We start from the raw sequence: 14,796 nt of genomic DNA on the forward strand, positions 1-14,796 counted from the left end.
CCTCCTGCCTTCTTGAGTTAGTCCAAAACCACATTTCCAGTAACGTTCACAGTGCCGATATTGGTTCCGTTATTTTTGGTCAGCAATCTCTTCCGTATCTGGATATATTCCGATTTCCCAGAATCCTGCAGAAATATCGGCATCAAACTTTCCCCTTGTACTTGTTTCATCAGTTCAGGTATTAGAGCAAGCAAACCCATCCTTATTCAATTATACCATATGAGGATAGTGTAATAGAATGTGCGCCAGGATACTTCTCCATTTCCTTTTTAATGGTGCAAAAAGGGCACCATCAAGCGGCTGTGTGAGAGTGCGGAATGTGCTGGCAAAAATGTGGATCTTATGTTTTCATTGGTACATTTCATTACAATATCAACACTAAGATCAGAAGACAAATTGTCCTCAATCACAATCTTCCATCCCTGCAGATATGAAAACAGCACCGAGTCTAACAAGTCTTGGGATGTTGTGCTATCAAACCACCCTTCTTTAGTGTGATTTCATCTCGAACCAATAGGACCATCCTGAGTCTGTGTGTCCCAAAGTTGTTCAGCTTTGTTCACGACATAAATGAGCAACAGTTTATCGCTGGAGTAGCTGAAAAAGTCATTGAAATTGCACCTTTTGAAAAGTTTCGCACATATCTGACCTCATCTCACTACTGTCAGTTTTTTACTAGGGTCGTCACTGAGTTTAGTCTCATCACAGTCAACATTATTTTGTGGTGAAACACCTGCCAGTGTTGTATTGAAATTATCAAAATAGGTAATAATACCATTCTTGCCGACTTCAGAAAGGCGCCTTTTAACGTTCGAGCAGCTAGCTTTTTTAAAAAAAAATTTTTTTTTATATATTTCTATTTTTCAACAGTCTCCTTTTAAACTTATACACTTCGTCCAACGCTGTTCTAATTTGTTGATACCTTCTGAATAATAGGAATTGTCCAAGTCCGGATAATAGATATTAGTTGCTGCAATCACCTCCTCATTTGAATAAAATTTTTGTCCGCCAGCCATTTCTTCAAATTGGGGAACAAATAGTAGTCCGAGGAAGCCAAGTCTGGAGAATAGGGGGGATGTGAAAGGGGTTGGAATTCTATTACCATTAATTTGTGACCACAACTCCTGAGGTGTGTGCTGGTGCATTGTCGTGACGGAAAGGACTTTTTTGCGGTCCAATCGCTGGAGTTTTTCTTGCAGCTGGGTTTTCAAACGGTCCAATAATGATGAATAATATGCACCTGTAATAGTTTTACCCTTTTCCAGATAGTCGATGAGGATTATCCCTTGCGAATCCCAAAAGACAGTCACCATAACCTTTCCGGCCAAAGGAATGGTCTTCGCTTTTTTGGTGCAGAATCTCCATTGGTAACCGATTGTTTAGATAATTGTTTGGTCTCAGGAGTATAGTAATGTATCCATGTTTCATCCACAGTGACAAAACGAAGTCCTGTGGATTCTTCCTGAACAGCTGCAAACCATCCTTGCAACACTTCACACGATTGTTTTTGGTCAAGCGTGAGAAATCGCGGAACCCATCTTGCGGATAACTTTCTCATGTCCAAATGCTTATGCAAAATATTATGTACCCATTCATTTGATATGCCCACAGCACTAGCAATCTCATGCACATTAACTCTTCTGTCATCCATCACCATATCATGGATTTTATCAATAATTTCTGGAGTCGTAATCTCCACAGGGCATCCAGAACGTTCAGCATCACTTGTGCCCACATGGCCACTCTGGAAATTTTGAAACCACGAAGTGTTCTAATTGAGGGTGCAGAGTCATTGAAACGTTTATCAAGCTTCTCTTTAGTCTCCCGAGGCATTTTGCCTTTCATAAAGTAATGTTTAATTATCACATGAAATTCTTTTTTGGTCCATTTTTTGACAATCACTCGACTTCCTTGATTCACACAAATGCCAAACAAAAAGAAATACACCAATATGGTTGAAACTTGGTGTGCGTTCTTTCTAAAGATGCTTCTCACTAAACATGACCTCGATACGCGCCGGTGGTGCCATCTCTCGGACATTGCACAAACTTTTCAAATGCCCCTCGCATGATTTTCCAACCAATCTTATATCATTTAAGTCCAGAGGAGTCACTACAGGCCTTTACTGACTTTACCATTCGTTTATCTTCAGTCTCATTGAAAACATATTGAATCGCAACACTCTGAACATGTTTCCCTTTAAATTTAATCGAAACTGTTTTTATGAGGGGACAAAACTTTTTCTCCACATTCTGGAGTGACATTCCCTTCTGAATGGCCTTAAGTGCTCTCCCTAACCTCTCCATAGAATAACCGCAATACTTTCTAGCCCCTGGATTCCTTTCATAAACTCTTCCCATATTGGTAATAAAAAATCACACGAAATAAAATACTGTCTAAAGTAGCCGCACTAGTTGCCGACTTTTTGAACAGTTCATTATTATAAACACTGGACACTGACTGGGTAGGTACCAATATTACACTAAGTTTTATGACATGAGAATCTTGAACTTGACAACATACTGCGGGTAAAGTCACCTTTCTAGGGCAAAATCCCCCAGTTGATGGTACATTGAAAGGCTCACGTCAGGGAGGGCGAAACATGGTGTTCATTTATTAGTTTCACAAGTCAGAATGAGATTTTCACTCTGCAGCGGAGTGTGCGCTGATATGAAACTTCCTGGCAGATTAAAACTGTGTGCCGGACCGAGACTCGAACTCGGGGCTTTGCCTTTCGCCGGCAAGTGCTCTACCAACTGAGTTACCCAAGCACGGCTCACACCCCGTCCTCACAGCTTTACTTCTGCCAGTACCTCATCTCTTACCTTCCAAACTTTACAGAAGCTCTCCTCATTCTGGAAACATCCCCCAGGCTGTGGCTAAGCCATGTCTCCGCAGCATCCTTTCTTTCAGGAGTGCTAGTCCTGCAAGGTTTGCAAAATCCCAGACCAGTAGTGTAAGTTTTAGGTCTAGATAGTACTGCGGTAGTAAGGAACCATTTTCTCACAAATTTTTTTCAGTTGTGTGCATGGTGGTTCTACCCCATTCTATTATGTTTTCGATCCCTGTTAATAACAAATTTCGTTTTCCTTTTCTCTAATTCTTAGGTATATTTTCAGTACCATCAAGCTTGACCCCCCCCCCCCCCCCCAAATTTAGATTCATTGATGAGTTTATTCTTCTAACTGTCCTGATTCTAGGAGTAACATTAGTTTGGATATAGAGCATGCTAATTAAAAGTTGCAGTAGTTAAAGGTAGCACCATAGCTTGATATGTGTAAAACATCATGAGCTTATTAGCATAATTCCATATCTGCATCTGTACTCTGCAAACCACTGCAAAGTGCATGATAAAGAGCATGGGAAGAATGACTGTTTAAATACCTTTGTGTGTGCTGTAAGTAATCTAATTTTGTCATCATGAATCCTATGCGAGTGATACATAGGGGATGGGTGCAATCTACTTTGTAGAATAATTGTTTTTCCCCAGTATTCTGCTGATAAACATAAGTCTAGTACTTGTTTTACTTATGACTATGTCACCATTCCATTTCATATCCCTACAAAGTGTTACACCGAGGTAACTGTATGAGTTGGTCAATTCTAACTGTGACTCATTTATATTACAATATAGGATACTACATTCTTTCATTCTGTGAAGTACACAATTTCACATTTCTGAACATTTAAAGGAAGTCACCAATTTCTGCACCGCTTAGAAATCTTATCACGATCTGACAATATTTATGCAGCTTCTTTCAGATATTACTTCACTATAGATAACTGCTCCATCTGCAAAAAAGTGTGAGCTTACTGTAACTATTATCTGCAAGGTCATTAATATACAATGTGAACACCAAGGGTCCCAACACAATTCCCTGGGGTGCACACAAAGTTACTTCTATATCTGACGATGACTCTCCATCCGAGATACCACGTTGTGTCCTCCCTACCAAAAAGCCCTCAATCCAATCACAAATTTCACTCAATACCCCACACGATCGTACTTTTGACAATACGCATACGTGTGGTACTGAGTTAAATGCTTTTTAGAAATAAAGAAACACTACATCTTCATTACTGCCTTGGTCCTTACATCTTCATTACTGCCTTGGTCCTTAGCTTTCAGTGTGTCATGTGAGAAAAGTGTGAGTTGCGTTTTACACAAGCGATGTTTTCGGAATCCGTGCTGACCGGCGCGGAGATGGTCATTCTGTTCGAGATACCTTATTATGTCTGAGCTCAGACTGTTTTCTAAGATTCTACAACAAACAGATGTCAAGGATTTTGTACGGTAGTTCTGTGGATCATTTCTACTATCCATCTTGTAGATGCGTATGACCGGTGTATTCCCTAAGAAACAGAGCGCGGTTTCTTGTTTGAGGGAGCTGTGACAGATTATAATTAGATAAAGGGCTAACTCAACCACAAATTCACTACAGAAGCTAACAGCGATCCCATTGGACCCTGGAGCTTTTTTCCAATTTTACTGATTTCAGCTGTTTCTCAACGCATCTCACACTGTTATCTATTTCACTCATTTTTTCAGTGGTACAAGATAACACTGGAGCAATACTCCTGAGTTTTCCTTCGTAAAGGAACATTTAAAAACTAGTTAAGCATTTTTGCTTCTGTTTTAGTACCCTTAATTTCAATTCATGCCTGATCCACAAGTGACTTGATGCTAACTTTGGTGTCAATAACAGCCTTTACATATAACTGCACTTTCTTTGGTCTTTCAGAGTTCCTTCAACAACATTTTGCAACAGCAGTCACTGAAAGCTTCACGCGCTGTCCTCGGGACAGATAAACACGTCACATCTGGTGCCTCTTTGTCTATAGCCTTATACTTTGTGTTAAATCTATTATGCAGTATACTTTACAGTGACTTTATACCTTTCGTGGAGGGTTCCTCTCATCATGAACGGTTCTGCTATCCACAGCAAGGTAAACTACTTTTTAAAACTTGAGCCATACCTCCTCTACATGCTCCAGTCCTGAGCTAAAAGTTTCTTCATTGAGATATAACTGTACAGCCTTTTTTTATCTAGTTTACTGAACATATACATCTTTCAACTTGCTTTAGTTGCCCTTATCAAAGTATGATTATCTCAAATTGTAGTCACAACCAACTCACGGTCATTGATACGAGTTTTGATGTGCACGTCCTTAAAGGGATGAGATCTAATATATTACCATAATGAGAGAGGTTCCTAAGTACGTGTTCTAGGTAGTTTTCAGAGAAGTCACTTAGTAATGTTTCACAGGATGTCTTGTCACAATCACCATTGACAAAACTGTCCCCCCCCCCCCCCCCCCCCCCCCCAATTTATCATTGGATGATTAAAGTCTCCACCAACAATTACATTATCACTGAAGGACTTGTATACGGGTGAACTGCCTTTTCTCCAATATTTTTGGTTACGTCAGAAGGAGAGTTTGATGGTCGACAGAAGAATCCTGTTATAATTTAAGCCCACCCCTTATACTGAGTTCTGCCCAAACAATCTCATATGCAGCTTCAATTTCTATCTCAGTGGATTTGAGGTTCTTGTCTACTGCAACAAATACACCACCTCCATTTTCCATTAGCCCAGCTTTCGATACAAGCATCATTGTGTGAGCTTCACTACGTTTCAAGAGTCTCTCAAACTCAGGGATGTAGTCACTAAGTATAATGATATATACCTTCCTAAAACTAAGCATTCCAGCTTTTCAGTAACATATTTCAAATTACCTAAAAATAATAATCTTAAGCACTAATGAAACTTAAAGTTCAGAGCAATTGCAAATTTCATCATAATCATTGTTAGATTCCAAGCTTTGACTACATATTCAATTACTTTAATTTTTCTGTACAATATGACATCCATTACTGGATAATTGACCCACTAATTAATAATTTCATCTAATTAATGCTAACTGGTAATACGGTGCTCCTACAAGTAAACAAGGGCATTCACACTGTGCAGGAATCATAGTGCCCATATATATTTTTTTAAATTTCTGACCACCAGTATTTCTTCGAGCCAGAATCACATTAGTTCTTGTGGTCGATCTAAAAAAGTAAAATCCAGCCTTGCCAGTTTTCAAAGCACGATGCAGTTTATTCTTATGCCTGTCTGTAAGCAGCTGGACCACACCAACAATTAGCAGTTTGCAGTTAGACAGCTCACGTGTGAGACCTGGGTCAGGTGCACTCTCAGTGTTGGCTGACATCACAGTTGTGCACTTTTTGTATGCAAAAATATGCACACTGACAAGCACTAAACTTACTAATCTCAACATCTAAACACTGCTGAGTGATTACAGTAATTCAAATTAGGGAATACTTTATTAAAATTGTGATTAGCGAGAGAGTGCAATTTCACTGCCATCAAAACAAGTTATTTTTAGATACTGTGAAGCTCTTTATAGACTAGATTAACTGAACTACCAAAGTGTAATCCACTCTAATAAATTACTATGGGACAGTGCTGAGTCCAAACTGTAATTTTTTGCCTCCCCCCCCCCCTCCCCCCGCCCACTGCCACAATAAAACAATCAGCGTCGCCACTATGAATGTACGTGCTGATCTATTTCAATGCGCTATCAAAACTGTTCACAGTTACTATTAATATATCTTAGTGGAGAATTGAGGTGTCATGTACATATTTAAACAAGCACCATTCCATACTTGTTTAAACTTTCAGCTTTGCGGTGACTGAGAGTGACTACTGAGACACTACGAGAATCAGGTTAGTACTGCTGCAACGCTAATATAGAGATTTGTGCTCCTTAATTAAAGCTGAAAGTTTGGCTTTTCTCTAAGGTTTTAAAAAATTTTTCTGTCTATTTCTACACAATAGTCCCAAGTTTTTCTGCTGTAGTCATAGAGGAGAAGTGATTGCCAAACAAAACACTGAATTCAGAAAAATGAAACGTTGTCTGTGATTGTTGGTTGACAATACTTGTCACTTTGCAACACATATTCACAGTGTAGTGTGTATGAATGATAAATAAATCACTGGCAGCTTTAAATTCAATGTTTTATTTTTTCGATTTGTTCATTCGGGCACCTTCCAAAAGCAGCACCACAGATCGAATAGTTTTTTCTTGGAGTTTCCTTGCTAGCCTGAAAGTCCAGTTTTGTGGAAGAAATGTTGTGAAGTTTCTGTAGAGTCAGTTTTCTTTATACTAATCTTAATAACTCAGAAATTGCTGTCTACTAATACATTTATCTGTATTGTCAATGAAATATTTATCGAGTGCATTTTACTTGTTCTGCTTTGAGGCAGGTGCTTAAGTCCTGTTGGACTCAACACTGTGTCTATCAATTTTCTGTGACCACATATCACGGTTAAACTGCAAGGTAATGATGTGTGCTACTTCACCTTGCCAAATGTGTGTGTGTGTGTGTGTGTGTGTGTGTGTGTGTGTGTGTGTGTGTGTGTGTGTGATGGGGGGGGGGGCATGCTTCTACCTTTTCAGTATATTATCTTACACATGAGATTTAATAGCAATTCCTCCAAAACGTTTTGGAATCATTACAGATGTTATAGCAATTGAGATGGTTGAGGATTGTTGCTTATTATGACAGCCTGACTTTCATCATGTAAGTGTGATTCTCTTGTGATGGAACAAGCAAAATAAGTTATGGTGCAGATGCATGATGATGATGATGTTGTTGTTGTTGTTGTTGTTGTTATTGTTGTTAATGATGATGATGATGATGATGATAGAACTTTACATAGCTCTGCAGGACTGATGCTGTTAGATGCTATTTTTCACCAGTTTTGTCAGTTCTTACAGCATCAACCAGCTGTTAGTACACTATATTGGAAGAAAGAACCAAAGCACTCTGATGGATTTCTTAATTTTTCATACAACAAAAGATTCAATTTAAGGAGGTTTTTTATCGTATTCATACTCTATCATTAATCAATAAATACAATATTGAATAAAAAGAATGGACTCTTCATTTTTGACACTTTCTTTAAATAATGTTGTTATTTGGGGGACCATAAGTGTAATTTACAAGTGCAGGACTGTAAAGCTCACATTTAGCTGGTTTCCAGCACATGACAGCTTGTGATCAAAGAATAGTTTTTATCATCTAAAGATGCAGATTTACATTGTGGACATCCATTCAGTGTAAATAAGGTGAACACCATATTAAAAATGTCCTCAATAAAGGACTAATTATTCGAGTCCCCAGAGATTTGTTAAAAAGGGGTTTTACTGCAGTACACTTTGGGCAAAGTGTTCAACTGTGAGAGCAGTTCCTCCATTTGAGATGAGAATTAGCAGTGCACTTACCTTGCGCGGCCTCTTCTTCGGGGTTGTCGAAGCTTCCTTGCCCTGGCTCTGACGGCGCTTCTGCTGGTATTGGCGCCTTTTTAACTTCTTCAACTCTGCGAGATAGGAGAAACACTGTGAGCTCAGAAAATGTGACAGTCTGGAGACAGTAATTACTCAAATCGAGGTATGTCATAGATTTGAAATACACGACAGCAGAAGATATTTGGTAAATTAATATTACTGACGTAAACTGGTCACACCATTTGTCTGTCTGCGAAAGGGGTTCAGTTAGCTAATCACTTCTTGTGATAGGCAGATAACTGGAAATTGGTGACATAAAACTAATGTCCTTGCAGAATTACCGTACAGCTAGTCCAAAAATGCTGCTAGTTAATACTTTCTCCCCAGTAGCATGCTGCTAACTAATACTTTCTCCCCAGTAGCACAAAAATAATGAGTCGTCAATGGACTTGTCGTGAATGACACTGACAACTGTTTCAATCTATTTTAAGGTTTTTCTCTGTGACCAATGAATGACAGCTGCAAAATCTACACGCAGAACAGATGCGTTACCCAGTGTACAGAAAACCCTCGCAAAAACTCTGGACAGAAAACTCCGAAGTCTAAGGTGCTAGCCCGTCTGGCAAGAATCGTCACGGTAAGTAAGAGTGAACTGTCTAGCCCGATTTGACATCCGAAGTCTGTGCAAAGTAGCCCCACATTTTTGAACCTCGCGTCCACACTGTCTCTGTTAAAACCAAACAAAAGGAGATAATGGATATTACGAGCAATGAATTGAGTAGAAACTTCAACACATTACATTACCGTGACAGTCTGAGGGACTAGCCTCACGATGACAAAAATACAGGAGCGTCAGTTTCCTGGCTGACCAGTGCAAACTAATTCTCGTCTGCCACAACAAGCTGTACTGCCGTCCTTCCAAAATGGCAGACAAACAGATTTTGGTCACCTGACACATTTGTGCGTCAAAGAAATAATTCTGCCACACGTACTCTGTAAAGGACGGCAGACAAGGTATTTAGATTTCCAAAATATGAAGAGAGGAATGGCACCAGGAGGTAGCAGTGCTTCAACTGAAATTGAGGCTAAGTAATACAAAAGGACCTCGCTAATTGTTTGCTGAGGCAACTCCCTAAACGTGGTGGTTACTCTGATCTAAAAGGAAGGTAACAGCAAGACAAAAACGACAGGCTTATTTACCTCCTGTCTGTACTGTACAAGATATGCAATAGAATTATTACAGACTGCATGCAAAAACACTGGATTTTAATCGAGCAAAGTTACTAACTAGATATGGCACAAAGGACCGTTTTCAAACTGTGAACAAAATTGTACAATGTACGGTTATAAAAGATCAGAGAGTGTCAGTCAGACTGCAGAGCTCTGTGTGCTAGACTAAAGTTCTACAACCTCGTGTAACCCGTTATGAGTGGTTACTTCCCACTCACCCAGAGACGCCTGGTCCTGGCCCAGAAGGTCCATCGCCTCATCCTTCGGCTCCAGCTTGCCGGTGGGGCTCAGCACGTCCGGCTGCTCCCGTTTAATCTCACTCGCTGGCATGGGGCTGATCTGTTGTAAACACAAGTTACAGAGGAAAAGTCAGTTAGCTATTGTACAAGTAGTTCCACTCAAAAAAAGTTGTTACTTTTGCATATCTGTCAAGTTCTGAAAAGGAATTAAGTCCTTTTTGCAAATGGAACGAGCACTGTTGAGAAGCAGAGCAAAAAGTAACACACACACACACACACACACACACACACACACACACACACATTTATTCTGTTCTCAACAGTCGAAACTATCCCAACTGCTATTAATTTAGTGTACCAATAAAAAATAATAGTGTCACAATGAAGCTTAAATCTGAAAAACACTTCCTAAGTTTGGGGACACAGAAATCAGTAAGCTAACATATTTTCATTCACTGATGTCCTACCAAGATGAATATTTTAGGTAACTCCTCGGTTAGGCAAAAAGCATTCACTGGACCTACATCTTGCAAGCAGCTGTTTAAGCTGTCAAGAATATTATCTGCGGCATGGCACTACATTTGCTCTCTGATGAAATTTGTTGAAAATAATTCAATGCATTTTGGCATCTATATCCACATGGACTCTCTGCAAACCACATTTAAGTGCCCAGCAGAGGGGTCATTGAAACACCTTCACAATTCTCTATTATTCCAATCTAATATATTGTACGGAAAGAACAAACACCTATTTCTTTCCATACGAGTTCTGAGTTGCCTTATTTTATCTCGAGAAGATTCCGTCACAACGGAAAACGCCTTTGTTTTAATGGTGTCCAGCCCAAATCCTGTATCATTTCAGTGACACTCTCTCCCATATTTCGCGATAATACACAATGTGCTGCCCTTCTTTGAACTTTTTCGATGTACTCCGTCAATCCTAACTGGTAAGGATACCACACCACACAGCAGTATTCTAAAAAGAGGACAGCCAAGCGTAGTATAGACAGTCTCCTTAGCAACAGATATATTCACAGATACAATAACATTAGGAAAAATGGTGTGCACTTCCCTAGAGGAAGTCTACCTTTTGTTACAGATGTCATATTCCGCTTAGAGACGGCAGCAAAAGTTTTTATTCTGTTACTGCAATTTTTTGACATTGTGCTACTGTAAAGCATGTAAAAAAATACAACAAAATATGCCAGGAAAATATAATGGGAAGACAAGAACAGTGTGAATGACAAACTCTCAATATGTTAATGTGCATGTACTTACAAAATAATCGGAGGCATGTCACAGCAGAGAGACAAATTGTGAGTAATGGAGCCTCGTACCACTGTGTCCCAATACATGGCAACAGAGGCAACAGCTGTGATCACTAGTGAAAGTAACAGAATGGCTACACTTGTGCTATTCACATATAGGCCCTTTAAAGTGTGCCGTGACATTGTTTCAATTATTCGTAAGTACTATGGCGGTTTGAAAAGTAACCTACGTTTGGCTGTAAATAAAAAAACTTTCATAGAAAGAAAAAAATACTGTTTTTGCTATTTTTGAACACAGTCGCAATTTAAATGTAAGCATTTGTATAACGCTTCACTAATTTACAAAAATTCCTTCTTCATAAAATTCTGCCACTGGGCATGTCAAAGCCTGAGACATATGGGTGACAGTAAAAAATGTCCCATTTGAACAAACTTCATTAAAAGAACCAGCAAAATTCCCTCGTCATACCAAAAAACTGTAGCATTCTGTATTTCACAGGATCTTTTTTATTTTTATTTTCTTTTATTTATTGTTTCTTTAATTGCAGCTCTCACATTATGAGGTTACAACTTTTCCTAATTTCCCAACCATTACCTGAATTAATTCAACTACATTTCATTATCTTTGTTTTAATTTTTTGTTACTATTCATCTTATAACCTCTTTTGCAAGATGCTATCCATTCTATTCAAGTGATCTTCCTTAGTTAGTTACACGTCCCACAGATCATTTGAAAGAATTTCTTTTATTAAAATTATGTGGAATGAGACAGTTTACAGGATACGTGTACTTGTGTTGCAAACATCGCTACTCTTCTCAAATTGTGGTGGATTGTTTTATGACAAACTTAATTAGTGAATATATACGTATATTGTGAATTTGCAGTTAAAATGTCTAACTCCTTGAAGAGCTATCTACAAGACGACTGTAGAAGAATGCCACTTGCACCAATAAGGATTACCATTGTCCCTGTATGCACTCGTTAACATTCCACATCCTTCCCTCCAACCAAACCTTTCTCTTTTCCCAGTATTCGTAACTGGTACAGTCTTCCTAAATTTCCTTTCCTCAACACTTGCTGTTATCAGAAAACATCTATCTCATACACTTATAAGTTCTTTCTATATCCGCCGCTATCATTACTGTTGTTATTGTCGTCATCGCCTACCACATACTTTTGGAAATATTATTTGAAATTTGAGAGAATTATCAGGTTTAATTAGGCATGATATTTATTTCATTGTGAATAATAAATTCATTTTCTGAAAGTTGATGATATACAGAAAGGAGAAGTATAAATTATATTAATTTCATTTTGTTGACTTTATTGTTCAAGTTTTGGATAGATAATATTTTTTTGTTTTTCAGTTTTCAGCAAAAAGAAACGAATTTCTTGGCTGTCTGTCTTGCGAACATGTAACTGGCCTCGTGAAAAACATGGATTTTCTAGACTCAATCTGCACACTTGAAGTGACTCACCTCGTGCCTTGTTAATGGTCGTCGACAATTCACAAGTCGAATGGGGAGATGCAGTTGTTTGAAATCAAATGGCATGTCAGTGGGAATGAAGGGAAGGTGTGGAATGTGCAAATCTTTTCCTTTCAACTTTTCATTAAGAATAGTTGCCTCGATGACATTCAGCATCGGTTTCTTCACAGCGAGTATTGTTCCATTACATAATTGGGGTGGATTAATGTTTCACAAGAGAGTAATTGGCTCGCCGACTTTGAGAGGTAATCAGTGCGATGGCACACCACAAAGATCCAATGATTTTAAAACTTCGACTGGATAATTAACAACTTCGTCTGCATTCATGAAGCTGTCAGTAGATTTGCACATAACAGAACCGCCAGCAATTTGTTCTTGGATTGTATGGCTGATCTGATTGCACTTATGTCACTGTTTCCAGCAGCCAAAGTTTTGAATATGTGGCTGCTGCTGACGTATTGCACTGCAAATGTACATGCATATTGGTCTTTAATATAAGTTTTTGCTCATGGCTCCAAAGATGTGAAACTTGAGGTCAGCACTGAGGTCAATCAGCTGGTGTTTGATGCAGAAATCACTGGAAGAGTTTGTCTAAGGTCACAAAATAATAAAATGAAAGCGCCACCGAATGGCTGTACATCTGATTGTAAATCTTTACACATCTGATTGTAAATCTTTACAAGTTCAATCAAGTGATTCGTTCTGTTTCTTATGAACTGTGGTGCACTCATATCATACAATGACCCTGCATAAGTTTAATAACTTTAGCCATGCCAGATCCTTTTGACACATTACATACTAGAGCCACCAAGAATCCATATCCAATGTCAATCTGAGTGTTGAATGCACTGTTCATCCACCATCTAATATAATAACATAGTTGCAATATCTGATGAAGCAAGAGCCAAAGCAATTCCACGTTGAAATCTAAAGTGAGCTAACAGAAAACTGGTGAGGAACATTCTTCAAGTGCTGCCAGGCACATCAAGGAAGAACAGACTACCTCTGCCATTTGACATGGCATTTTTAATTGTGTTGCAGACCAATTTTTGTTCTGCAAGCAAAAGTTGTTCATTTGCATGAAAGCCATTATTCTCTCACTAAACAGATGGAATTGTCTTCGCTAATGGTAAGAACATAGTGCAAAATATCATTTATCAAATACTCTCTGAATTTTTCCCACGAACCTTTCGGGTTGGATGGCAAACATGTGGTCAATACAATGTTCGAATTTGTCACAGATGACAGCTGACACACGCAGCCGCCAATGTCATTTCCCAGTGTTGGTCTTTTTTGAGCAAATGAAGATTTAGAAAAGCTTCTCTGTATGTCTGGCATTCTATGCTATCAACTAATTTCAGATTTGCAAATGAAGTAGGACTTTTGACATTAACCAACAGTATTCTTATCTAGTAACACTTTGGATGTACTGTGTAAACATGGCTCATTATGTCAGATGAATATAGATTTTGGTAGACTTCTTCACACATGCCTCACTTACGTTCTTGGAATTTCTTCATGTAGCATTCCATGTACAGTACTTTGGAACTTATGCATGCAATAATGTCTTGGCAAATACATCTTCTTCACACTCTGCAGAAAATGCTGCAAGTGTTGTGTGCACTGGTTCACCAACAACATTTCACGCAGTGCCTGCCACGAAATACACCCTTTGTTCATTTTCGAGATGAACAACACCGGGACGGCAACTGTGTATTGTGGGGAAAAAAAATGGTCAAGACAGCCTCATTGCTGCTGATACATCAACCTCTTTGAAATTGACTCACTTCATCATTGCAGGTCTGTCAATATTGACTACTGCCATATCGCTACCTATGTTGACGTATTTGCATACGTACTTGATCGATTTGATGGAATGACAATGATGATATGAGCTTTAAATGTTTTCAATAACAAAGGAGAACATGGCACAATCCATCTGCTGTCAATTTTCATTCTGATTGTTGTTGTTTGACTTCCACCTTCTGGCTTTTGGCGTCCGTATTGTGGATGTCTCTCACCACCAGTGTGTGTTTCACAAACTAACTCTCTGGGATACTTTTTCATGCATTCATTATCAACCATGCAGCTTGAGCAGGTTCAGTGCTGTGCACGGTCCGCGCACCATGTTTTTCATCACAATACTGTATCGAACAGCGGTACATCTTCTTCAGGATTAGGAATTTCTGCACAAATGAAATCATCAATTTTAGCTGCATATATTTTCATTTTGTGTGCTACGAGTCCTCTCTTCTGCCATTCAGTTGCATA

At 38.8% G+C, this 14,796-nt stretch overlaps 1 protein-coding gene across 1 annotated transcript in view; it reads right to left on the reverse strand.

Annotated features, from left to right (window-relative positions):
- LOC126428342 (histone-lysine N-methyltransferase 2C-like) overlaps nt 1-14,796 on the reverse strand; it is a 440,767-nt gene that overhangs the window by 87,526 nt on the left and 338,445 nt on the right. The window contains exons 60-61 of the mRNA XM_050090275.1: nt 9,750-9,870; nt 8,299-8,393 (exon numbers count right to left, since the gene is read on the reverse strand). Of these exons, the coding sequence (XP_049946232.1) occupies nt 8,299-8,393; nt 9,750-9,870 (216 nt within the window). The remainder of the gene's footprint in view (nt 1-8,298; nt 8,394-9,749; nt 9,871-14,796) is intronic.

The sequence above is a fragment of the Schistocerca serialis genome, chromosome 12, assembly GCF_023864345.2.
Source record: "Schistocerca serialis cubense isolate TAMUIC-IGC-003099 chromosome 12, iqSchSeri2.2, whole genome shotgun sequence".
NCBI classification, from domain to species: domain Eukaryota; kingdom Metazoa; phylum Arthropoda; class Insecta; order Orthoptera; family Acrididae; genus Schistocerca; species Schistocerca serialis.